The 26,601-nt window shown below is 44.4% G+C and overlaps 1 protein-coding gene across 2 annotated transcripts in view; it reads right to left on the bottom strand.

Moving 5' to 3' along the window:
* PPP3CA (protein phosphatase 3 catalytic subunit alpha) overlaps window positions 1-24,141 on the bottom strand; it is a 188,585-nt gene extending 164,444 nt beyond the window's left edge. Inside the window, exon 1 of one of the 2 annotated variants that reach the window (XM_028743362.2) lies at window positions 23,332-24,141. In XM_028743362.2, coding sequence (XP_028599195.1) covers window positions 23,332-23,389 — 58 coding nt within the window. In that variant the 5' untranslated portion in view covers window positions 23,390-24,141. The remainder of the gene's footprint in view (window positions 1-23,331) is intronic. The other variant, XM_028743364.2, reaches the window with a different exon arrangement.
* Between the last annotated feature and the right edge of the window lie 2,460 nt (window positions 24,142-26,601).

The raw sequence follows: 26,601 nt of genomic DNA on the forward strand, positions 1-26,601 counted from the left end.
GAGAAACTCTAAGGTAACTTTATCTTAAAGGGTTAATTCATGATGGCACTAGCAGTAAGTTCTGTGCAAAGGAACACGTTTCAACCATATACAATAATCTCTGCACTGCATGGATTTTCAATGTTGCAAGCTGTACACAAATTCTCAAAAATGTTAGAAGCCAAACTGTAATTTGTCTAACTGCCTTTTTAAAAAACGATAAATACACACAAGGGAAAATGGAGAACCCAGTAAGAGGGTGGGAAAGCTATTTTCTCACACCTAGGATGCACTGGGTAAAGAAAACATCTCCAATGATACACTGTTATCTCCTGTATTCCAAGGTTTACTGGAGGGGTGATATCAAATGCTGGGCTTTCTGGGTCGTCCCGTCCCCCCCCCCCCATTATGGTTAATGTAGAAAAGGATTGTACATAAAGTCTTCTAGCTGGTGCTAAGTAGCCATGAGATGAATATAAACTGAATTCAGCAGATTTCTATAGGAAAATCACCCTGATTCAAGTTGTCATGTTCACACAAGTAAGGAATCCTAAAACAGCCCAAGTATTAGTCATATCCTTTTGTTCAGTTTCCATGTCATTCTTTGCGCTTGGAGCAAATGGTGAACTTCAGTTAAGTCTGTATTTCAAAGCTGCGTTACACATTACATTTTTATGGCATGCTCATAAAATCTGCCTGGTGTTTACATGATCGCATATTCAAACAGAAGAGAGGCAACTGAGAGTACTCAGTTAGTTGGGAACAAGAAAGCTCTTGGTTAACTCAATTTGCACTCTCGCTCTCCCTCTGTGTGTGTGTGTGTTTGTGTGTACATATTAGACTAATGTGTATCAAGGAGGCATGATTATCATTGCAGGTGCTGGCCAAGTGAGCAGTCCATAAGTTAGGTGAAGCAATACATCCTTTACACAGAAAATTACTTATTTCCAGAGGGTTTAAGTCTCTGCATCAAAAAAAGAAGGCATTGATTAAGCAACAAAAACTGATCTATTTTTTTGTTGTTGTTGTTCAGAATGAAATGCCACCTAAAGTAGCTCAACTCAAATACCTCGTGCCAGATGGATGCTGCCAACTCTCTATTACAAGAATGAGGCTGGTGCAATAAGGTTTATATGTTGCTCTAATTGTCACAAGACATGCATACTCTATCCACCAGCCTTAGGGTAAGATTAAACATTCTGCAGCTGAAATACAATTACAAAGCAAAAAGCCAAACAATTTGTAACACGAGCCACCTGTACCAGATACCTGATCTCAGCTATAGTAGAGCAAGACCAACTTTTGAATCACTAAAGTTTGAGAGTGGCAATCACAATTCTGTAAAAGCAGCTCCATATGTGAGGTTACTCTTTCGAAGCATAAGGCTCTTACAAGATCATTTGTTCCATTTATATTCATTGACCAGAGTTGACAAAGCATGGCTTACTTTAAAGATGAGAAGCCTGTTCCTGATGATGTTGGACTTTCACCTTGCATCAGTCCCCGCCAGCATAGCCAATGGGAGTTGGAATCCCACAATTTATGGAGGGCTACGAGTTCCCCCATGGGACGCGGGTGGGTTAAACCACAGAGCCTAGGACTTGCCGATCAGAAGGTTGGCAGTTTGAATCCCCTGTAACGGGATGAGCTCCCGTTGCTCGGCCCCTGCTCCTGCCAACCTAGCAGTTCAAAAGCACGTCAAAGTGCAAGTAGATAAATAGGTACCGCTCCGGTGGGAAGGTAAACGGCGTTTCTGTGTGCTGCTCTGGTTCGCCAGAAGCGGCTTAGTCATGCTGGCCACATGACCCAGAAGCTGTACGCCGGCTCCCTTGGCCAATAAAGCGAGATGAGCGCCGCAACCCCAGAGTCGACCACGACTGGACCTAATGGTCAGAGGTCCCTTTACTTTACAAGTTCCCCCATTCTTGATTTACTTCATATACTGTCTGAATCCAGAGACAGGTTTTGCACACATGCAGTGTAGTCTGGTGTGAATAATGATTGAAGCAACACAAACAGATATGGGGAGAAAGCTGAGACAAACCACGAACTGATGATACAAACCAATCCTGTGGCATAAATCACAAAGATGGCTGTAGCTTTTGCCATGGATTCGAACAAAATAAAACCTACTTGCCACTGAATCATTGTTGGGGGGAACTGGAAGTGTTCTAGTTTCTGTCTCTTGCTAGGATCACACAAATATAATGTTCCATCTTATCCAGCATCACTCGAAAGTACTCATTTACAACCCCTTCTGAAGTCTCTCCCAGAGCAACCAGTTTAATTTTCCTTTGAGACTCATCAATGATTAGTTTTAAGAGCAAACAGCAGCCACCTTTCACCCTTACCAAAATCTTGGCATAGGTACAGCATGTAAGAGTGATTCAGGCATGTTATGGTAAAAAGAGAAGATTCATACCAAGCCATCACTAGATGCCTTCTACAAAATAAAGAATCTTGTTGCAACTTAAAAGACTTAACAAATTTGTTGTTGTGGGCAAACATCTACACCATTAGATGCAACTCTAGACCAAGAAAGCTAACGCCATTATAAAAAAATTGTTGATCTTTATGTTACCACAAGACTCTATTGCTTTTGGTGCAAAAGACCAACATTGTTACCTTTCTGTGAATGGTCTCAGTATTTAATTACCAACTTTTCCTTTTTATTGTGATTATTAGTAATAACAGAAGGATAACTTAGAAGTATCTTACAGAATTGGAGAAGGAATGTACATTGCTGGTGAAAGTTTCTATGAACACTAAAACAACACTGGACATTGGTCCAGAGTTTCTAGCAAACCATGGGAACTATTTGACAAACTGCGTAGGCTTTGACACTGGTTTGCTTCATTTGAAGTGATTCATTTTTCTGAGATCAGTCAAAGCAATGAAGTACTATAATATGACCAATCTGAAATTAACGCCAGAGCAACTTGTGTTCTCTCTAATGAAAATGTTATTTCTAATCCCTATACAATCAACAGCAAATACTGTTTACTAGTGAGACAGCTGCACCTGTGGTTCACAGCCTTAGGGAAATAACAATGCTAGATTCAGGGATTCCCCAATGTACAAATTTTCTTCAGGGATAGATTAACTTTGCTTGTCCCTTTGCATTTCAAAATGAAAACAACATACCTGCTTTGCAACTCCAACCAAAGAGAGTGATGAAGAAAAGAAAATGACGACAATTAATTAAGAAAGCTGCTTATGTGGCTACTACAGCAATTATGGTTCATGGTGGTTCATGGTCATTAAGGAGTCAGAGGATTTGTAATATGGGACACCTCTTTTTTACATGATCCACAATTTCAAACCTCACGTAATAGTCCTAAAACAAGCATCCAGGGGATTGCCGAGACCCAAACTGGCCTCTCTGAAAGAGTAAGGCTTTCAACACACCATTCCACAAGAATGGCTACCAAAAAATTGGTCTTTATTATTACAAATTGACAATGCAAAAACCCTACCCTTTAAAGGCAGATATCCTAATAACCCTGAGTACCTTTACTATTGGAAGCTTATAAATACTGAAGAGAAAAGGTTGGCATTTAATCATTGTATCTTAATCATTTTATGTTTCCTATGCATAGCCATACACAGTTATTATTAATAATGGCAGACAAGCTTCCCTGAAAGACAGCACTGTCAGTTTGCCTGCATAGTGCGCAGATGCAGAAGAATAGTGCATGGACTATAGGATGTTCATCCCTATTGCAAGCCGGGTAAGGCTATGGACCAACTGTAGCCCCATCCTGGACCATTTGCAACTCCCCAAGGAAGAGGTGGGAAGTACATGGCCCTTGAGATATTATTCAGTTCCCATCATCCCCAGCCAACTTGTCCTCCAATGGTCAGGAGTAGAGCTGCAGAGTGTAGTTTTGTACCACCCTTCATCTTATTGATCCCAGGATGGTTTACAACAGCCTTCACCAACCCAGTGCCATTCAGATGCTCTGGACTACAACTCCCATCAACCCTAGCTGCTTGCCACACTGACTGGGGCTGATGGGAGTTGTAGTCCAAAACATTTGGCGAGCACCATGTTGCGGGAAGGCTGGTTTACAATAATTAAAAACACCAAATACAATTCAAATACAACAGTAAAAGAAGTGTAGGGTTGTGATTGGTCAAAGAATATGAAATAATGTTCAAATGTGTCTAAATCATTGATTTTATGAGAAAAAATGATCAACAGGCTTGATGCTTAAGCTACCTTCAAAAAACAAATTAGCTGTTATTGAGAGGGAATATTAACTTCACACACACAGGTGCAATAAATTATCTTCTTACTTTTTTATTCCCCCCTTCCCTGGCCCCCAGGACCTCAGTGTAGTTTATGTGTTTTACTTAAACTCATCTTGGGTGGGCCAAGAGTGCAAGGACGACCTAACATCATCTGATGTGCTTCTCATAACTGAGAAGGATTGTCCTCAAGTCCTGCTTGCTTGTTTCCCTGTAGGCAGCTGGTGAAGAACTTTGAGACCAGGAAGTTTGACTTAGATGGGTCATTCACCTGATGCAGCAGGTTCTTCTTATGTTCTTATGAACCCAGCTTCCTTGGTCCTAACCCAATACTCTTCCTCAGCTTGCTGAAATGCAAATATTTTGGACTACATCACCCATCATCCCTATCCACTGGGGCTGATGGGAGCTGTAGTCAAAAGCTTCTGGAGCATCTCATGTTGGATAAAGTTGTTCTATTCACTAGTCAATGGCCTTTGCCATGTGATGACCCCTAATGCCTGCAATCACATCAAATGACTGGTAAGAGAAGCTTTGCTATGCTGCTAGTTTTGCCCTCCACTGCTGAAGTGCTAAATATTGCCCACATTGCTGCCCTTGTGAACAAAGGCCACAAAAATAAAAATAAAAATTAATGCAAGCTGCCATATACAGTGACATTTGGGGGATATTTGCCTGTGGTCAAATAGATAAAGGTAAAGGGACCCCTGACCATAAGGTCCAGTCGTGACCAACTCTGGGGTTGCGGCGCTCATCTCGCTTTACTGGCCGAGGGAGCCGGCGTACAGCTTCCGGGTCATGTGGCCAGCATGACTAAGCTGCTTCTGGCGAACCAGAGCAGCGTACGGAAACACCGTTTACCTTCCTGCCAGAGCGGTACCTATTTATCTACTTGCACTTTGACGTGCTTTGGAACTGCTAGGTTTAGTCAATGACAAATGATAAGAAGCAGTGCTTTTTTCTGGGGGGATGCAGGGGTATGCATACCCCTAAACATTTTGTGAATCTAAGTTTGGCCTCATTGAGGGGCAGTATTTCAATATGAGTAGGAAAATCAGAGTACCCCTAAACATTTTTTTAGAAAAGAAAAGGCACTGATAATAAGTGTTGCATGAATTGACCCAGTGCAGCATCCTACTGGAGCAACAAAGATAATAGTAGTAAGGATCTACCAATGAAGAAAAATATGAGTGATCTGCAGAAAAGTTAAATCCTCTAATCCTAGCAGTAAGGTGGGCACACTCATGATTGTGGAAATGCTTTCACAAATTGTTTACATTTATCATCGTGCGAGCCTACATCCGGCTTGAGCATCATGCTGCAGTATTTGTAGCCTATGTGCTAATCCAGCCAAGCCATATTTGATTCAGAATCATCTGTAATTGGAGCAAATTCAAAGGCCATTCTCAAGCTTTAGAGACATTCTCACAGGATTACTAAGTGAAACCTTAGGTGGCGGAGACCAAAGGAAACAAGATGAAAGCTAAAGCTAGTAAGAGTCATTATAGATTAAAAATGTGCCAGTGTGGACAGAATGATGCATTTTAGCCTGTGAATTCTTCAGCATACCTTTGCCCTGGCATATTAAAATGCTGCACAGCATGGTGGGGGTGGGGGAGAGAGAAAATAAACTTTGCAAGATGACAACTTTAGCTAGAGGCAGAAAAAGATTATTTGCTTCTTCAGTACTGTTTCTTTTATATGTCCATTTTTTGGATACCATTTGCATGTAAACAAACACTGACAGCACAGCATAGCACTATTTTTTTTTGTTATTAACACCAGATCCAGATGCATAACCAGCTTTCCATACGTATGAACTGAAAAAGAAAGAAAGATATGGAATCATTCCTGCCATCTTTGAGTTGGTGCATTTCAGACTTCCCATCTTACAAACACCATATATTGATAACCTTGCAAGAGATGACCTTATCAAAATGTGCAGTTAGCAATTCAAGAATCCTTTTTCATTCCAGGCCTGCTACTCCAATACAACAGATGTACAACAGAAATAAGAACCAACACCCAAAGGCTGCATTTTGCAAACAGAAACACAGGCAAACTTGAGGGAGGGACAGGCGTATACCTACAAGGCCTTCATCTTCCCTAGGTCATGCTGCACCACTAGTGATCAAAAAGCATGGTGCATTATTCTGTATATGTCTTTCAAAAACTGTTTACCCTGGCAGACTGTGCTACCTTAAGCAGCTTATCCCTAAACCACAGCCTTCCAACAACCCTTTACCATTCAAGAAGCAGATGGCAAATGCAAAAACCAGGCAGATCCATGCTGGCCCCATGGTGTTTGCATACAAAAACTTTTAACTAAGGATATCAGAGAATTCCACCAAAACTGGAAGGGAAAATTGCCGGTGCTCACTTATTTGTCCAACGTCTGGAACACAAATCAATCCAGCGAAAAGCACCCCCACTAATCCAGCTGCTAAGGGACACAGATTCAGTCTCATGGAACACACTATTTGAGCCTTACAGTGCTCAAATAACGTAACATTTGGACAGAAACATGCAACATCCAAAGCCCAGGTGTTCTCTGTTCTAGGCCACTAATTCTGCAAACGTCAGTGAGGAAAGAAGTGTTTACCTGGCTGGGTTCTAGAGGAGATGCTTGCAAGTCCACAGAAGAAGAGAGCAGAGATGAAAGGGGGTGACATTAAAACAAATATTAAGTTAAAAGAATTAGAGGGGGTATTCCTAACCTTCATTATACAAGACAGATATTTGCAGAATGAGTTCAATGTTTTGGGACTTATCACCTTCTTTTTTAAAAAAGTGAGGCTGTTTCCATATTATTTTTCAGGTCTCAGAGGTTTTTATGCCCCAACATAACATACGGGATCACTGAAAGTGGGCACTGGCATCTCAGTCTCATAAGTCACATAAACCAAGCTATAAATCAGAACAATAATTTGTGTGGCTGGCTTTTGGCATCTTAACCCCAGGTCTTTGTATAAACAAGTTAGCTGGGACTTGATGTTGGCAGTCTTGTAAAATCTTTAACAAAATAATAAGATAGCCATGTTGACTTCCAAACAGCAGTGTTGCTATGCCAACAGCAACATGCCTTGCCTGAAAAAGAAGCTAGAACATATTTGAATGTTACCCTGGCTATACATGGGAGCTCAGTTGTCCATCAGTGCTACCTAAAGTGGTGGTCTGTGGACCAATGCCAGTCTACAAGCCATTGGCTGCCCATCCCCAGGGGATGCCACCTCAGCCCAGGTTGAGACCAAACATGGTACTGGTCCCTGACACAGTTGTGTGTGTGGGGGGGGGGAATTGAACTGTCGGATCACCACATCAGATAGCTTGAGAAGCACCAGTTTAAATGAACTTAGCACAAGGGGTTTTTTCCCAATGGAGCTGCCATCCTCCTGATTGAGGGATAAGTCATAAATCATCAATTCCCCATCAAAGACTCACACCATCCAGCACAAACAGGGTTGGGTCACCTAAGCTGGCCTGTCGTCCTCCAAATGTTTTTGCACCACTGTTCCTGACCTCATTGGCTCGGATTGATGGGGGTCCATGTATATCTGGAGAGCCACAGGTGTCCCATCCCCAATTTAAATGTTTCCCAATTTGTGGAGAAGTGTTCAAGGAAACAACGCCTTCGGTGTTTACAAAGCTCCACTGCCAGTTTCAAAATACATGTGAAATAGCAAGTGGAAGGAGTTTGACTAAAGCTATTATTTCAGCAATATTAACTTTTGGGGTAAACAAGGACTGTGAAAAGTGGCAGCCTAAGTGTCAATATGAAGTAGCAAGATTCACAGTCATAGCGTTTATTTTTGCTGTCATGTTACACCTCTGCAGATCATTAAGAGAAGCCTACAAGAAACGAAACGCATGGAGACAACGAGTTTACCATGTGAACTCAGTGCACTCGGATCCTAGCTAGCTATTCAATTCAGGTCATACCAGCTGGCTATTTTCAGACCTACCCTGGGATAAAGTCAGCCATGCCCCAAATGTAAACAAAATGGCTCAGAGAAGTGATAAAAAAGCAATTAAGGAGCATCATTCTTCAAAAGAGGTGGCTTTGCTCCCATGAAATTTTGCAATCAGCTTCAATAGATCAAAAGACTATAATAATTTTAGATAAAATGAAACTGTAGGGGGGGAGGGGGGGAGAGATAGTATTAACAAAATAGCTTCAAAACAAATCATTACCAGTTACCACCCAACTAGCTCTTTGTAGACAACACTGCAAACCCCCCCCCCTGTCAAAAAAAAAGCAACCAGCCAGAATAACTCTTAACTGATACTTAATGGTGTCATCTTTCACCAGGCCATGGGCACAATCCAAAACCATAGAATTGTAGAGTTGGAAGGGATCTCAGAGATCATCTAATCCAACCTCTGTGGATATAGGCAGCATGGGCAACCACTATAGAATACAAGCTATACAAGGCTGGTTTGCCTGCTTTTTCCTAGAAGAAAGCAGTCATCATGAAGGACCTGAAGCCCGAGAATATTGCTGGTATGCCACACATTTCACCTTTTATCCAGGCAAAAGTACTTCTTTCCATGAGCAGAAGTCTCCATGGAGTTTGCAAGCTCCCTTTCTTCCACAGAGTCAAGGAGACATGTTGGGGGGAAAGGTGAATAAAACCGAGTTCTTCCACGGTGTGTTTTAGACCTCTAAAGTAGTGGTTGGGAGCCTCTGGTTCTAAACCCCTACTTTGTAGATTTTAAACACACAGTTCCAATGGTTCCAACTGCACACAGGTCCACCCCCTGCTCGCATTTACATTCCAAGTATGAGATGCTTTTATCAGCTTCTAAAGCACAGGTTGCGCTATGGAAAAGAAGCAAATGGCAGTCTCAGAAGCAGGAGCCATCTGACATAAGTAAAAAAAACAAAAAACAAAGCCGCTTCTTGAAATCTGAGCTCATGCAACCACATAAAATAGCATGCCTGCTAAGTTTTGCCTTGAAGTGGCAACCACTTTTGCAAGCTGTGGCTTCATTCATTTGTCTTTATGAGGCTTCTTGAAGGATACAAAAGAGCAATAAATATACCCTTCAACATGATTTATAAGTAACATCGCCTTCAGCTGCAAAGCTTACTTTGCCATGTTTGAGCAACTCTGTCTAGAACTCACATAAAAATACTATTAAGAGCAAATTTACAATCTAATACTAAACTGCTAGAGAGGAATTGAAACATTACTAACACGCTTATAAGTACTGCAGCTGAGGGACTGTTGGGGGGAGGAAGTCAAGAACCTGAAATGTTTTATCGTCCCAATCCTGATCAAGATTGCACATTTTAAGTGCAGTTAGACTTGCTAGGAAGCAAGCCCCCTTAAATACAGTGAGATTTAACTTCCAAGCAAAGTATACATATGATTGGCTCAGGATGAGTAGTTTGAGGAATTCAGAAACAACCAGTCTAATCCACTGCTTTATCTGACACCAGCTCAATTGATCCTTAAGCTGTAATTACCAACAGCTCTGATGCTGTGTACTTTATAAATAAACTGTCTTCAATGAAACTTCCAGATGTCATGTTTGGATGTACAAGTTGACCACTGTGTGTGTGTGGGTGGGTGGGTGGTGCAATAAGGAAGTGGGCAAAGCTGTGTTCATGTTGTTGGCGTGTAGAAATACCCTTCAGACAGGAAGAATGAAAGCAGAGATAGAGCACGACTGCCTTACAAAGCATTCTGCACCAGAAACAAGCTAGGAAGCTCATTGCTGTTCAAATTTGTAATGCTTGGCATGAGCTGTGTGACTGGCCTTTCCTACAGTCCCAGCACTGTGTTAATTAGAGGGTGTAAAAAAGAAAAAGTGGGGGGGGGGGAGAGAACACCATGGAACAAGGGTAACTGTCATAGAGATAATTGCACAGAAGACATGAAGTATCTGGGCAAAGTTTTCCTCAAGAATTATTTGCAAAACTTCCTTGCTAGGAACACAGCAGAACCTTGCTATAGAATAAATCTGCTCAACTATCGGAAGTAGTTTGTCTCTGAATACCAGTTGCTGGAAATTGGAAGAGTGCTGTTGTGCTCAGGTATTGCTTATGGGCCTCCCATATGCACATGGCTAGCCAATGTGAGAAGAGAATGCTGGAGTGAGCCTTTCTTTGAGTAGATGAGTCCAGCAGACTCTTCATATGTCAGCTAGTACTGAGTCCACATTCCAGGTATGTCTGACTACCTATGGGTCAGCTGCCTATCCAGCATTGTAGGGGATGGAGAAAAGAGACAGATGGGGGAGAAAAACAGGTAAATGGAGCAGAGCACTTGTGGACTATGTTTCATATTGGAAAAAGAGAGCATGTTCCAAAGTTAAAATACTTTCAGATATTTTGCAAAACTTTCTGGCTGCTATGAACACAATGGGCTTGAACTCAGGTACATCCTGATGGGTTGTACAAACAGATTAGTGTTTTTGGTTTGTATGTTTGTTTTGATTTTACCTCAGACTTCCCTTGTCTACAAGATGAGGGGATAAAAATATATATGTCTCTACTGAGATTTTTTAATATCAAGTGAACAATTGAGTAACAAAGAAGAAATAAACTTTACAGTAAACCATAAAGTGGGAAGAAAAATTAAGTTTTTGAAAAAAACAAAGCTGTAATTTAATTTATTTATTTTATTATGATTATTATGATTATTATTATTATTTTCAAAAGGCTGGCTGCCTAAGCAAATCCCATTTCTGACCTTTATATATTATATATTGAGGGGTTTTTTGGTACTTTAAAAACTGTTAGTAAAAAACATTTCTTAAATTTCAAATAAAGTTTTAAAACATCTTTTAAAAATACTTCCAAGTCACTCTTGCCCCTCAAAGCCGGGGCTTCCAACTCCTTTCTAGTAGGATCCTAGCCAGTGTGAAACCATGTAGCAACATGTCACAACACCATATTGCCAAATTTATTTATTCTATTAAGAAATCTGTATACTGCCTTTCACCAGAAGGCCAGAAGGCAGATAATAAACAGCATCCATACAACATACAAACATAAAGGTAAAGGTAAAGGGACCCCTGACCATTAGGTCCAGTCGTGGCCGACTCTTGGGTTGCAGCGCTCATCTCACTTTATTGGCCAAGGGAGCCGGCGTACAGCTTCCAGGTCATGGGGCCAGCATGACCAAGCCACTTCTGGCAAACCAGAGCAGCACACGGAAATGCCGTTTACATTCCTGCTGGAGCGATACCCATTTATCTACTTGCACTTTGACGTGCTTTTGAACTGCAAGGTTGGCAGCAGCACGGACCGAGCAATGGGAGCTCACCCCATCACGGGGATTTGAACCGCCGACCTTCTGATCGGCAAGTCCTAGGCTCTGTGGTTTAACCCACAGCGCCACCTGCGTCCCCTAACATACAAACATAGGTTTGGCTAAAGGACGATAACATTCACAAAAAGTCAAGACTATTCAGAAAGAGGACTATTTTTCCTCAATAGGAAGAGCATCAATCTTCCCTTTGAAATGATCACCAACAAGGGCCACTTTCTGATGCCAACTAACATTTTTTCAAAAATCCGCACTCCCATCCCCAGACCCAGTTCAAATAAAATGTGAATTTTGCACTCAACTTTGGTTCAACAAATTCTGTTCGCCAAGAGTCCTGCTTTAAAGGAACAGAGTGAAATACCTTCAATTTTACAGTTTAATGGTCTCTAAAACAGGGGCACAAACCACTTAAGCAACTCCCACAGGAGTTTAAGAGCCTTGTTACTGTAGCTTATCTCACAGCATCCAGTCTTTGCTCCAAATCATCGTGCACTACTCTAGCAAGCATATTATTTATCATCAGATAAGAAGCTGTCTTGTGACTCTTGGCAGTGGCAAGAGAACCATCCAGCATTAGACTATTATGCACAGCATGTCTGTATTTCTTCACTGGCAATAAGCAAAAAACAAAACAAAACAAAACACGCCTTTTTTAAAGGAGGCAAACACACAGATGCTTGTTGATCTAAATTCAGTTTCCCTCAATCCAACATCTCACAAAAAAAGGCATTAAGCCAATATGGTGCCCCCTTACCATTGTTCATTTGTACAAAATGGCATAAACATTCTTTTTTTAAAAAAAAAAAAGTTAAGCACTGCAGCTCTCAAAAATGAACTGTAAAAAAATGGCACTGAACTGAAATGAAATTTGCAGTGGCATCAGCATTATCAGGAACCCATCGAAGCTTCGTAACTTCACGGCAGCCCACTGAACTCCATGCAGAGTAGCGGCCTTTGCTTTGATAATATAAGTTCTGTAATTTGGCTAACACAGAGGGTAGTGACAGTGCAGCAACCCTTCCTTTCTGACTGCATTATTCTTTCTCTCTCTTTTTTTCTGGACATCATCTTGGCCTTGGCAATTGTATGGTCAGGGGGTGAACCAGCTGTAGTCCTGTGGACAACAGATAATTAAAAAAAAACCAAGCCTCTAATATTTCTCACTGTTATAAAACACTCCATGTACACAAGGGGAATCCATGCTAGACATTACATCCTGGGCATGAAGCCATCACTCATGAGGATTCTGAAATGCTAGATTAGCCTTTAAAGGCAAGTAAGTAACTGTTCGGGCTTCCCTGGTACAGCTGGAAGAAACAGCATTTGCCCTTTCCCAGAAAATCATTTTATGGGATGGCTTCCAAACATAAATAAGCTATATCTGCTTGTACTTCAGCTAAGTACAAGGGAGCATGCAGGGCACCAACTTTCTGCAAAAGGCTCTAGCAAAAAGCAGAAACAAGCACTAGGGCCATTAGTGGCATAGGTGACTGCCTGCCTATCGCTACAGTGAGAATCCCAAGTACAGATCCCTATTCTGTCATAAGTACACATAGCCAGACATGGTCTCTCAAGTCAAGTCCTGCTACCATCAAGGACTGCGGCAAAAACAATGGAGGGAGTTGTAAATCACTGCATGCATTGGAAAGTGCTATACAAACAGCTAAAGATAAATGAACCACAAATCCACACAGAGTTAAGGCTAAGGCATTTTTATGGTTAAGTTAGTCTCTATTGCGGAATGAACATTTTAGGAGTTTTGTATTATATGGGGTTTTGTTGTTGTTTTTTTTAAAAAATGGCTTTTAACCAATTTTTATCTACTTGCATTTTTGTTTGTTAAGTCACGCCGAGACATATATTTATTTATTTTTAACAAAGCAACTAACAACTGCAAAAAATAAATAAATGCCAGTTAAGCTCCCACTTTGGGTATTAAATGTGGTTATACGTGGGTATTAAAACAAGTGCTCAACTCTGATGCCAAAATTTAAAGGATTTCAGCATGCCTAACTTTCTGCTGAATTACACTCATTTATTATAGCTGCTGCCCAGTGGTTAATACAGTGGTACCTTGGGTTACATACACTTCAGGTTACATGCACTTCAGGTTAAAGACTCTGCTAACCCATAAATAGTACCTCGGGTTAAGAACTTTGCTTCAGGATGAGAACAGAAATTGTGCTCCGGCGGCGCAGCAGCAGCGGGAGGCCCCATTAGCTAAAGTGGTGCTTCAGGTTAAGAACAGTTTCAGGTTAAGAACGGACCTCCAGAACAAATTAAGTTCTTAATCAGAGGTACCACTGTAGAAGGAAGACTATATAGCTCACTACAATAGACAGTCTGAAAGAAAGTATTTGCACTCTTAACCTCTTGCTCAATGAAGGCACAGTGGAAGAGGGTTCCTTGGAAGACTATCAGAAGTTCCCCAATAAGAAAACCAATGACGACATACCAACTTTCCTTGAAGACAACTTACTCAACACTAGCAACAGTCCCCTGCAGCCACAAGAGAATACTAGGTTGCCACATCAGGTCTCAGAGTGCAAAAATGACGCCCAACTGGCCTGTGCTTTGTGCACACTGATAAGACACACAAGGACATGCACACTATAGCACATAGCAATTCCTCAGCAGACCTCAATACAAAAAGGGCTCCCCAAGGGCTGAAGGTCTGAAAGCCACAGCCCTAGTGAGTGCCCATAACAGCAACTATCATCATTTTTAGGAGGTCATCTGTTTCACTATGCTTTTTTTAAAAAAAGTAGCTTTGCAATACTCTATATGCATTATCTAGGACAGTGTTTTCCAAACATGGTTCTCCAGCTGCTTTTTTGGACTACAGTTCCCATCATCCCTGACCACTGGGTTTTGCTAGCTAGGGATGCTGGGAGTTGTAGTCAGAAGAGCTGGAGACCCAAGTTTAGGAAACACTGCCCTAGGGCAGGAGTGGCTAACATTTTTTTGCCCCAAGGACTACATTCATCCTTGGACAATCCTGCAGAGGCTACATAGCAGCAGTGGGCATGGCTGGCCACACACTTCAATGCCACCAACAAATGCAGCACCCCCTCCTCAGCTGATCTGTACTATCTCCCCTTTCACCGGGGTGGGGGTGGGGTAGGGGATTCTATCCCTTTCAAGGTGCTGGAGAAGTTTATTCACTCAGTACTATATCAAATTTATTTATTTCTGCTGCCACTGCCAAAATCAGTGGGGTCTTGTGATGACAGACAAAAATTACTGGTTAGCCACCTTTGCTCTAGGGCACATGCATTCCCAGTGTGGTGTAGTGGTTAAGAGTGGTGGACTCATAATCTGGTGAACCGGGTTCGCTTCCCTGCTCCTCCACATGCAGCTGCTGGGTGACCTTGGGCTAGTCACACTTCTCGGAAGTCTCTGAGCCCCACTCACCTCATAGAGTGTTTGTTGTGGGGGAGGAAGGGAAGGGAGATTGTTAACCCCTTTGAGACTCCTTAAGGGGAGTGAAAGGCAGGATATCGAGTCCAAACCCCTCCCCCTCCCCCTCCTCTTCTTCTTCTCCCCTATAACTGAGCATTCCATTTGAGATTTTCATTTGACTACAAATTACTTGCATCAGTTTTATTTAAGAAATATGGTGAAAGAAAGGATTGAGGCTATTTGGTTCTAGAACAGATGCTACTTTCACTACTGAAAGGCAGTTCACCTGCTAATCGGGGGCGGGGCGGGGGGCGGAGAGGGAATGAACTCAGATACACTGGATCCTGGTTTTCCCAGTAACTTCAATTCAGTCATATTCAGTGTTATCATACCAATAGAAATAAGTGTTATAGAAGATACTACACACACGGATGAACCAGTGACTGTAAAGGTCTCTCAGGACGAAGGAGGAACACATTTAAATCCTCAACTCCCTGTTCCATTCCGTTGACTGGTCCTTCCTTGCACTTTTGTTGAGACAATGAGCAACATTTTAACCCTGACAATTCCTTGCACAGGGTTCCAACAGCAGCGGACAATTAATACAGGCACACTTATTAGGGAGTCCCACTGAAATCTTTGGGATGAAGTTCATAGAATCATAGAGTTGGAATAGACCACAAGGGCCATCGAGTCCAACCCCCTGCCAAGCAGGAAACACCATCAGAGCACTCCTGACATATGGTCGTCAAGCCTCTGCTTAAAGACCTCCAAAGAAGGAGACTCCACCACACTCCTTGGCAGCAAATTCCACTGTCGAACAGCTCTTACTGTCAGGAAGTTCTTCCTAATGTTTAGGTGGAATCTTCTTTCTTGTAGTTTGGATCCATTGCTCTGTGTCCGCTTCTCTGGAGCAGCAGAAAACAACCTTTCTCCCTCCTCTATATGACATCCTTTTATATATTTGAACATGGCTATCATATCACCCCTTAACCTCCTCTTCTCCAGGCTAAACATGCCCAGCTCCCTTAGCTGGGTGAACATGCATGAGGTTGGAGGATGAGAATCCAACACCCAGCAGTTATTTAAAAATTGTCCCCAAAATGACTCTTCTGTGCTCTTAGAACAATCATTTCTATGTCTTTGGAAATGCAAAACATTGTAGCAGAAGAATACAGTTCTGCACAAAGTTTCCTAACATAAACTTTGCATCTTACTATGATGGTGAAGGGCCAGGCAGCTCTCTTTGTAGTGTACAGAATAAGCTGGCCTTCTGGATCTACCACCCAGAAAGCCAGGTATCTCCTTCATAAAGGGCTTCAACTGCTATAATATGTTGGCTCCTAATAATGAGTCACCCGGTGACACATATTAATCTGCCAACTACTCATTACATAAGAGTTGGAACAAAGTTGTATGAAATAGTGACATGCTTCCCAGGCCCATTCCATTAGTGCAATCTGGATAGCTATATGAGTCATGCACCCCAACAGGCCTTTGCAGTTTGAATGGTGGTGCTCAGAAACCCAGGAGGGACATCTCACGTCTCTGAAGTTCTTTATTTCATACTCTCATTCTTTCAGTGTGCTTTATGAAGCCATCGGTCTTTATGGGAAAGCTCCACCGCCGCCACTACACTTAGGCATGCACAAATACTTCCACAATATCACCTTTATCACCTTCACCACGGATTACCGCATACAATCAAATCGCATCCACTTTGCTCATCAGCTGCTAGCATGCAAGGGAAACAAACCACACTCTCTGGCTCACCATTACATCCAAACCAGGGGCTGAGGTTTGTTTCACCCCATAAGGTAAGACGTTTTTCTTGGCTTACCATCATGATTTGCTTGAAGTGAAACAAGCCATAATCCTTGAATTGGGCACAATGCCAAGCCTGGGCATGTTAGTTTGATTCCTCCATGTGCCAGTTGGGAGGAGCCAATAAGGCATGATTTCCATGGTAAATCGCAGCTTACCATGACATGCAAATACAGACACCCTTGGGGAAAGTCGTATTAGCTCAAAAACCTTCAGCTTCCAGAATATTTGAATTCACGCAGGCACACAAACCTATGAACAGCTATTAGTGTTTTGAAAGGCTGACCAAGGCAAAATACATAGAAAGCTCTGGAGGAGGATTGAAAATATAGGAAGGTGTTTTTTTTTAAAACCAAGTTACACAATAAGTCTGCATTGCCTACACCAACCAACAGAGGATTCACTAGGTTTCAGACAGGGAGTCTGTCCCCGCTCTACATGGAGACACCAGGGATTGAATCTGTGACCTTTTCCCCACAAAGCATGTGCTCTATGCCACTGAGTTCTCTTAAATTGCTAGCTATTGGGTGCCCAAGGGTTTTAAGGAGTCTTACCTTTGCCTTCCCCACCCCAACACCAATTCTAAGCTCACAGCAGAGCAGTACTGAGTAATGCCCTCTATTGGCTCATCCCAATTGCTGATAGATCCCAAGGAGATTAATGTGACTAGAGCAATGCGCTGTGAACAGTCTGAGTGTGAAGTGTAAAGAAAAGAAGCATGCAAATATCTTATGGATTTTCACATGGAGGATGGAGCAAGCTTGTTTTCTCCTGCTCTGGAAGGTAAGACTCAAATCAACAGCTTCAACTTACAAGAAAAGGGATTCAGACTAAACATCAGGAAGAACTTTCTGACAATAAGAGCTGTTTGACTCCCTTGGGAAGTGGTGAGGTTGGATAGGCCATCTGCCAGGGATGCTTTAGTGGAGATTCCTCCATTGCAGGGGGTTGGGCTAGATGACCTTTGGCACCCCTTCCAATTCTATGGGAAAGAGTGACTGCAGCTATGACTGTGTGTGTGTGTGTGTGTTTTAAGGTTCTCACATAATGAAAGGTGAGAAAAATAATGATTCCGTCAAATCTGATTCTGAAGGCGCCTTCTTCATTTTTTAAAATATTGTTTCCCCCTCAAAAATTACTTAAGCCACCTTTGTTCTTGTACGAAGTGTTGGTTGTAATGTAAATGCCCTTACAAGAAACAGCATGTCCCTTGACCAGACTTCTTTGGCTTCCTGCTTAATGTGTGCGGTCTAGAACGGCCATTTCTGAGACACCATTTCACTTGGGACTGCTGAGAACAGGAAACTGCCTCATACCGAATCAGACCACTGGTTCATCTAGTTCAGTACTGTTTACATTTGTGGCAGCCGCTCTCTGGGGTTTCAGGTAGGGGGCAATCCCAGTCCTACCCGGACGTGCAGGCAAAGTAGAGCTACGGCCCTACCCTTTCAGATCATGAACATCTATCAGCTTGTCTGTTCAGAGCTCCTCAAAGCTTAACAGCAATGCTCTGAAAGCCAATAGAGCATTTGTTCCATCATTTTCCCTTCCGCACCCCCATTCCCAACCTCAGGATGTAACTATGAAAAACGTATGTACTGCTTTCAATAAATTAAGTACCCTTGGTCCTCTCCAACTCCCATCAGTTCAAGGCAGCACAGAATATACTCAAGGAAGACCAGCAACAGCTCGAAGACCACATGTTTCCCCACCCCAGGTTTAAGATATCACTCAGTAACTTGTGTTGCATGCACAAGGACCCAGGTGTACTTCCTGGTATCTCTAAGGAAGGCCAGGAAAGACTGGAGAGCTGTTGCCCATCAGTATGGTCCAGCCCAGGCATAGGCAAACTCGGTCCTCCAGCTGTTTTGGGACTACAATTCCCATCATCCCTAGCTAACAGGACCAGTGGTCAGGGATGATGGGCCTCTGTCAACCCCATACAAGCTGCTCACCATGCCTGCCTATTGTCTATGTTGCATTGCACTGAAGTGAACTGCAAACCCAACATGTAATTATATAACAGCATCTACCTATGAGTTATATTGAAAACTACATTCTTCTTATAACAAAACGCCTCCAGTCTTCTTCTAGGTAACTGTGACCTATCAAAATTAGCAATATCTTAACACGTTACCTCTTCCCTGCTTCTCTTTCTTTGCTGTCAGGCAAATTCCTAGCCAGATTTTTTTTTTCTGAGATAGCCAAGAGAATGAATCAAAGCGAAGATATGTATTGCTCACAACTGAATTTTATTCCCAAATAAATGTCCTTAATATAAAACCAGGTGTTGCGAGAATTTTTCATTGGCCCATTTTATATTCAATCCAGATATGGTTTTTGCCCAGATTTCTTAGCTAAGAATCACAAAACCAAACAAGAAGAAACTTGCCTGAGGGTAACCAAAATAACCAAGAAGTTGTGCAATTTTAAAATATTTGAAAGTATTCAGAGCCAGATGCGCAACATTTCCAAAGAGAGAGAAAAGGCATTGATCAGATGTTCACTAACTTGGCTGCAAGTGCCACTGAACAAAATGGGACTTACTTTTAAGTAAATGTGCATGGGATTAAGCCGTACAAAATATTTTCCAAGTAGAGAATTCAGGATTCTAATTGAACAGTTACATATATTGCTACTATATTACATAGGTAGGCAACGTGGTGCCCTCCAGATGTTGTTGGACTACTGTTTCCATCTTCCCTGACTGCTGGCCATCTGGAGATGAGAGGAGTTTTAGCCCAACAAGATCTGGAGGTTATTGAACTACTAATATACTACAACTGGGCAAGCAAATTCTTTCTTTCTACAATGCATCTTCGTTTTTGCATCAGTGCAGGAAAAACGCCATTTAACAAAATGAAGTCTGTTCTGCTTTATATTCATTTTGAGCCTTAGTATCCATTTCCTCCAGGTTCCATATTTAAAAACTTAAATTATTTTCAAACACTTAATAAAATAAACATTGGTTAAATCATTTCATATCTTATTGGTAAAATGTTGACATGTGTCATCATGACCTCCATCAGACCAGCTGAACAAATATGTGAAATACTACTTAATCTATGCCAAGTCATATCCTGTGCTACTCAGCAGTAAATCCCATCAAATTCAGTGGATGTTACTCTCAAGGAAGTATGCAGGCTAGGTTTTCATGAATTATTTTTACAGGAATATAGGATCTACATGGCCCAAATAGATAGTAAGCTTCGCCTGGTTAAAGAATTACGGCAAACTCAATGCATTTCTGTTGTAGGAAAAAATTATTGGCAGAATTGCAAGCCTTGTGTTTGTTGATGTGGCATGAATGTAAGGAGCCCAATGAAACAAGAACCTTGATGTAAAATGTCCCCCTTCTTTTGTTCAGAGTTCACTTTTCCTAATCTGGAAAAATAAATGCAAGAGGCCTTGCCATATTACTTTATTTACAATTGTAGGCCAATCCTGTATATACTTACTCAGAAGCAAGCCCTACCAAATTAGGAACAGATTGCTTCAGATAAGTGTGTATTAGAACTGCAACCCTTAGTATTTTATCATTTGCACTTAAATTGACCGAAAGCCAAATCTGGGTGCAGCCCAGATTCAAAGATAACAAATCAATTCAATCAAATTTTTTGACCAATAACTCCTACTCAAATTTCCTTCTAGAGCTGCAGGGAATCCTCCACAACACTTCAGAAGTCTCTGCTTCCACCACCAACTCCCAAGATTTATACAGCACCTGCTGCACTAATATGCAATGCTGCAACCATGTTACAGGCACAGGGTTTTAAATTTACTTATTGTGATACCACAAAACGTTCCATCAAGTTCAATGGGCTTGCTCTCAGGCAAGTATGCACACTGGCTGCAGTTTCACGGTACAAGGCAAAGAATGTTTGCTCAGAAGTACGTACCCCAGAGTTTAACCAAGTTAACTCCCACATAAATGCATACAGGATTACAGCCTAAGGTGGCATAGTACAAAATGTTCTCCTTCACTCGAATTGTAATATAATAATGTATAGAAGATTACAAGTGGGAACTGTAACAAAATATTGCAGTGTGAACTGCTCCTACTCAGGTTTCCAGCCAGCCAGCCAGCCAGCCAAGACCTCTGCTAGGCACCCTGAACACTTCATTCCACATCCCACCCACACAACCAGCAAGCATTCTGTGCCCACAGCTCCACTGGGGTTTCCCCTCACAGTTGCTTTTCTTAAGGGGAAAAAAAATAATACTTCTGCAAACCTTTGGGATCCCTCAAGCCTACTGAAACCTCTGCCTTGTGTGTGTATGGTGCCTACCAATATGTAAGGATAGGCCCTTGGCAAACTCAGTTCAATATTAGTATGAAAATACAAAACAACTGTACATCAATGTTTTTAGGTAATATTTCCACTGATTCGCAAGTAAACACGTACATGTTTGAATAGGGATCATTTAACCAATGTTATTTCCAGGCCTCTTGGATTTTACACCAAAATCAGCAATAAATAGATCCTGCTTTCCTTAAAAAAGGCTTGAAGGGTTTGCATTTCAATAGAGTATTTTAAGCCATTGTCCTATAAAAACATGCTTATGCACTTAAACATACTCTTACAACCCAGTACCATGTATGTTTCCTTGGATGAATGCCACCAGTTTCAATGGGTGTGCTTAGGAACTGTAGCCTTCAAGGATGTAATCCTGCCTCATTAATGACAACAGGGATGCTGCTATTGATCTTAGTGGGAAGTGGATTGGACCCTCGGTGACAATCCTGTACAATTTAACTTGTAACAAAAGAAGCCCAGTGAAATTACTAGGACATGATACTTCAAGTTTAGGTTCAGAATGTAAGGCAATCCTAGGCATATTTTATTGGCAGTCAATGCAACTAAATCAGTGTGGATTTCTGGATAAACATGGCTAATATTGGTAAATTACACACACTAGCATCTTTTGCACAACCATATTTAGCCTTTTCCACAGTGTGCATGTGAATGCATGTGTGCAAGAGAGAAAACCCACACACTCTTCAATGGCTCATTTTTAATATATATATGTATGTATGCTAAAAAAAAATCATGCATCTTGAACATGGCATTTCAAAAATTAAATGCATGGGTTTTTGAAACCTATAAAGTTATGCATACATTCCTAGAGAAATATGGATACAGTAGCCAAAAATAGATAACTTCACATCTAGCCAAGCCAATCTACCAGGGTTTGTGTAGAGTGCAGGAAGGGAAACAAAAATGGTGGTGGAAACAATGTAATGCTTTGCTAGAGGGATTGCCCTGGCAGCACATCTGCACTCATTTCTTAAATCCCAATAGTTAAGATTCTGGAGAGATCAATCTGCAATCCTCATCCATGAAAGGAATGGATCCCGCTAGTGCGAGGATAGCATCGCTCAAAGATTCCTGCTGCAGTAAGCTTGCCTGTTACCATACCACCATTGGCTAAGAAAAAGACAAAGGGGAGGAGGAAATGGCTGTACAGATACAGGTGGAATTCTCCGCTTGCAAGGGAAGGACAGAGAAGTGGGCCAAAAGGGACAGCCAATAGAAAGGGAAGAACCCACCACCACCATTTCCTTCCTTCCTTCCTTCTCCCCCAACCCCAACCAATCAACTGCTATCTCTAGGTTATCTGCATCAAGCAGTATGTTAATAGAAGGAAAGGAAAACAGCTGTGTCAAGGGGGTGGGTGCGGGAGATTGGGGGTGGGGGGGGGGAGAGAGAGAAGACAAACCCAGCTGTCAAAACCTGAAGATACACACAGAGAGAGGGAGAGGCATATTTCTACAGGCGGGGGAGCTGAAATACGTTTCAGGGAGGGATCTCGCTGGGAGCCAGCAGAAGAGGCTTCCAAGAGGGCCACCCACACCAAGGTGGGCGGAGGGAAGGTGGAAATGCCCCCAAGGAACAGAGGTGGGGGCGACGGAGAGAAAGTGAGGGGGGACCTGCTGTGTGTGTGTGTGTGTGTGTCCCCCACACTCCTCTCCGGCTCCTCCAGCTGCAAAGGAGGAGGAGGAAGCCGAGGGTTTTCCTTCCACACCCCAACCGTCTCTCCACCCCCCCCCCCACCCCACGATTTGCCTCTCGCGAGCCCCGTGCAAGCACTCCAAAGGAGGGAGGGAAATTGCTGCAATATAGCAAGAGAGAGAGAGAGAGAGAGAGAGAGGAGGAGGAGGAGGAGGAGTGCCATTAGAATTGAGACCTCGAGATCTACAGTGGGGGGGGGGGATTAATGCAAAGAAAGCCTGCGCCCCCGCTGCAATCGCCTACGTTCCTAGTCCATAGTGCCGAGCCGCATAGGCAGCCCCTTCCACCATCCCCATCGCCGGGCACTCGCTTCCTATTTCTCCCGCCGCCGCCGCCCCCCTCCCCGCGCGCGCACTCCTTCCTCCCCCGCCCCGCCTTGCCCATTTGGCAACCGCAGCCCCGCTAAAGAGACAGGCAGCCCGCGCCAAGCCAGCCTCCCTTTCTCTTTCCCCTCACGAAAGCGCAGAGACGTGTGCGCGTGTGAATACGAGAATCTCCCGCCCGCGACCCCCTCTCCCCCTTCAGAGGGGCTTTCCCCCCCCCCCAACCCCGGGCTGCCCATAAGCCACGGGCTCTCCGCTTACCTTTCACCACCCTCTCCGTCGTCGACAACTTCGGATCCAGCGCCTTGTGTTCAGACATTTCCAGCGTCGCCTGGAGGAGGAGGAGGAGGAGGAGGAAGGCAGCCGAGGCTCGACTCGCTTCTCCCTCACCAGACACAAAGCTGAAGGCGGCGGCGGCGACAGCGGCTGCAGCAGCACCAAAGGCGGCCGCGCAAACGACGTCCCTCCGGCTGGCGGTCGCCTCAGCTGCGCTTCAACTTCACGCCTCGCTCCGCCTGCTGCTCTCGCTGGCTCGCTCGCTCCTTCTCTTTTTTCCCGGTGCTGCTGCTTCCACCGCTCCTCCTCCCTCCTCCGGATTTTTCTCCTTGCCCCCTCTTTATGTCAATCACGCCTCTCTTTTATTAGAATTAGTGGCCGAAGGGAAGAAGGCGAAGGGTGGGGGTGGGTGCTGAGGAGAGGAGAAAACGCAGTCGAAGGCGGCGAGGAATTAAAAGGCGCGGGGTGGGGGCAGCGAAGCCGGAAGATTCAGCGCGCGGCTGAAGGAAAACACACACAGAAAGCCACGCAGCCCTCCACACGGCGCCGGAGAAGACGAAGTGCTGCTGCCGCTGCTGCTCCGACTCCTCCTGCTGCCGCTGCACGGGATCCGCGCCGTGCCTTCCCCTCCGCCTCCGCCTCCACCGCCGCGTCGCCTTCCTCGTCGTCGTCTCCTTCTCGCAGCGCCGCCACCCCTTTCGCAGGGTCTCTCCTTTCACTCACGCAGCCGCAGCCACTAGAGCTCCGCTCAGTCCGAGGCGCAACCTACCCTCGCCGCCTAAAGGCTTCCACTCGCATCTCCCTCCCCCCTTGCCAAAACGCTAGCTCAGCACCCATTGGCTGGGGCCGGGCTGCCAATCACTGTCAAGGTAGCTTGGCTCTCCTCCTTCCCTCCCACCCTCTTGAAACGCCTCTCTCCCCCCCCCACCCCCTCTCTCAGGTGTTCGCTGCCGCCGCCGCCGCGTTCACCATGCGCAATAGCGCGCGCCGCTTTGACGGCGCGAGGACGTGGGAATGAGCGGGAGGGGGTGGTGAGGGCAGGAGGGGTGTCCTGCCAGAAGGAGGAGGTGGGTGGGGGGGGGAACACACTAGAACTGCGGCAATAGCGAAAGGAGGGGGGCGGGGAACTCGAGCCCTGCGAGGGTTTGGTTGAGCAGGAGGAGCGAAAGGCGAGGAGAGCGCTCATTCGCCTCGGGCGGAGGAAGGGCTGGGGAAGAAGGAGACTCCGCTGCGGCTGCCTGGACGGGCGCTTTTCTGTGGGGACAAGGCCCGCGGCGTCTTCTCACCGGCCCCCATAGCATCTCCGAGGTCGCCTGGGTGTATCATTAGCAAGCGGGGGCGACCTCGGCTTGCCAGTCACTGTATCCGCGCTTTGCTACAAACAGAGCGAGCGGGGAGGAAGCGGGGGAGGGGGCAGAGAGAGGGGAAGCTCCCGGGCGAGGATCGCGCCTGCGTGTCCCTTGTAGCCGTTCCAGGCACGTCTCTCCATGCGGTGCTGCGGCCAACCTGGGGGGAGGAGGAGGGGGGAGCTGCCAGGCCGCCTTGGAGTCCCGAAGGTTGGTTCCCTCTGAGCAGAGGAGCTCGGCCTTCCTCTCGCCCGCCTCCAGCCCGGGCTTTGCTTTTCCGCGGAGGAGGAGGAGGAGGAACTGCCTAGCTCGAGGAGGGAAAGGGCTTTTCTCTGCCTTGCTACTTGAATCGCGAAGAGTGCTCGACGGGTGTTCCGTCGGGAAAGCTACCATTTTGAAAGCGCCGAGCGCCACGTGCGCTCGCGAGGAAACGCCAATCTGGAAATGTGGCGCTTGAGGACTCTGCGGAGGAAATAAGACGAGGCAGCTTTGAAATCGAAACGGAGGCGCTCATAACTTTACCATAGAATGATGCATCTTAGGACTTTGAAAAAAAATAAAATAATCAAACGTCCCCAATGCAATCGGTGGTGCGGCAGGGCAGGTGTTTGGAGCAGACGTCCACTCAGGAAAGTCTCCAAACGCACCAGGGCATTTTAAAGTAATAAGCCTGGAAATGTGGATCCTGAATGCAGCCCCTCAGACTCCCCTTTCTGGTACTCAGGCTCTTCTGAGGTCATCCATGACTCCCCAAGTCACGCCACCTCTCACTTGACTGTTTTTGCCTTGCTAGAATGTGTTCTTGATAGTGCTTATTGCTTGACGGGCTTGATGTGGCTGGAATTGCATAGGAAGGTTCAGTGTCTCATTGCTGCCCTGCCCACTTTTGCCTCCAGTCTCATCTTGTTCCAGCATCTGGCCCCAGGTATTCTCCTGGGCTCTGTGAGACTGGGGCCAGGGACACTGCTTTACTAGCAGCAGCAAGCCTACCTGCACCATTTGTTCCAGAATCAACCGAGGGACTTCTCATCATCCCTTTGGCATTTATGTTATGTGGTGCTGCAGGGCACTATTTGAGGACACTTTGCTCCAAATCTCCTAATGACTGCTCTCAACAGCTCCATACAGTTGTTACATAGCATCGGGGACATAAAGTTCTGTTTCTCCAAAAACATCTTAATTTGTGGCCATGCATGCTCTGGACCAGTACAGTGGTACCTCGCAAGACGAATGCCTCGCAAGACAAAAAACTCGCTAGACGAAAGGGTTTTTTGTTTTTTGAGCTGCTTCGCAAGACGATTTTCCCTATGGGCTTGCTTTGCAAGACGGAAACGTCTTGCAAGTTTGTTTCCTTTTTCTTAACACCGTTAATACAGTTGCGACTTGACTTCGAGGAGCAACTCAGAACGCGGTGTGGTAGCCTTTTTTGAGGTTTTTAAAGACTTGGGTGAGTTTTGAAGCTTTTCCAAAACTTTCCCGACATCGTGCTTCGCAAGACGAAAAAAATCGCAAGACAAAACTCGTGGAACAAATTAATTTCGTCTTGCGAGGCACCACTGTATCTAGCTTCAGCTGTGGGCTGGATGAGGACCAATAAACTTACACTTAAACCCTGGCAAGGCAGAGGCCTGTGGGTGAGTGGTTCTTACATTTGGGAGTTAGCGTTGGGTGGGGTAATACTCCCTCTGAAGGAACATGTATGTGGATCCATCTTTGTCATTTAAGGTGGGTTTGGTGATGGAGAAGTGCCTTTTACCAGCTTCAGCTATGGCCATTCCTGGACTGAGACTGTGATCTTGGTATGGGTAACCTCAAAACTGCATTACTGCAACACACACTATATGGGGCTTCCTTTGGGCTTAACCCGTAAACTGCAGCTGGTGCAAATGCAGCGGAGGCACCTTGTCAA

The sequence above is a fragment of the Podarcis muralis genome, chromosome 9, assembly GCF_964188315.1.
Source record: "Podarcis muralis chromosome 9, rPodMur119.hap1.1, whole genome shotgun sequence".
Lineage (NCBI taxonomy): Eukaryota > Metazoa > Chordata > Lepidosauria > Squamata > Lacertidae > Podarcis > Podarcis muralis.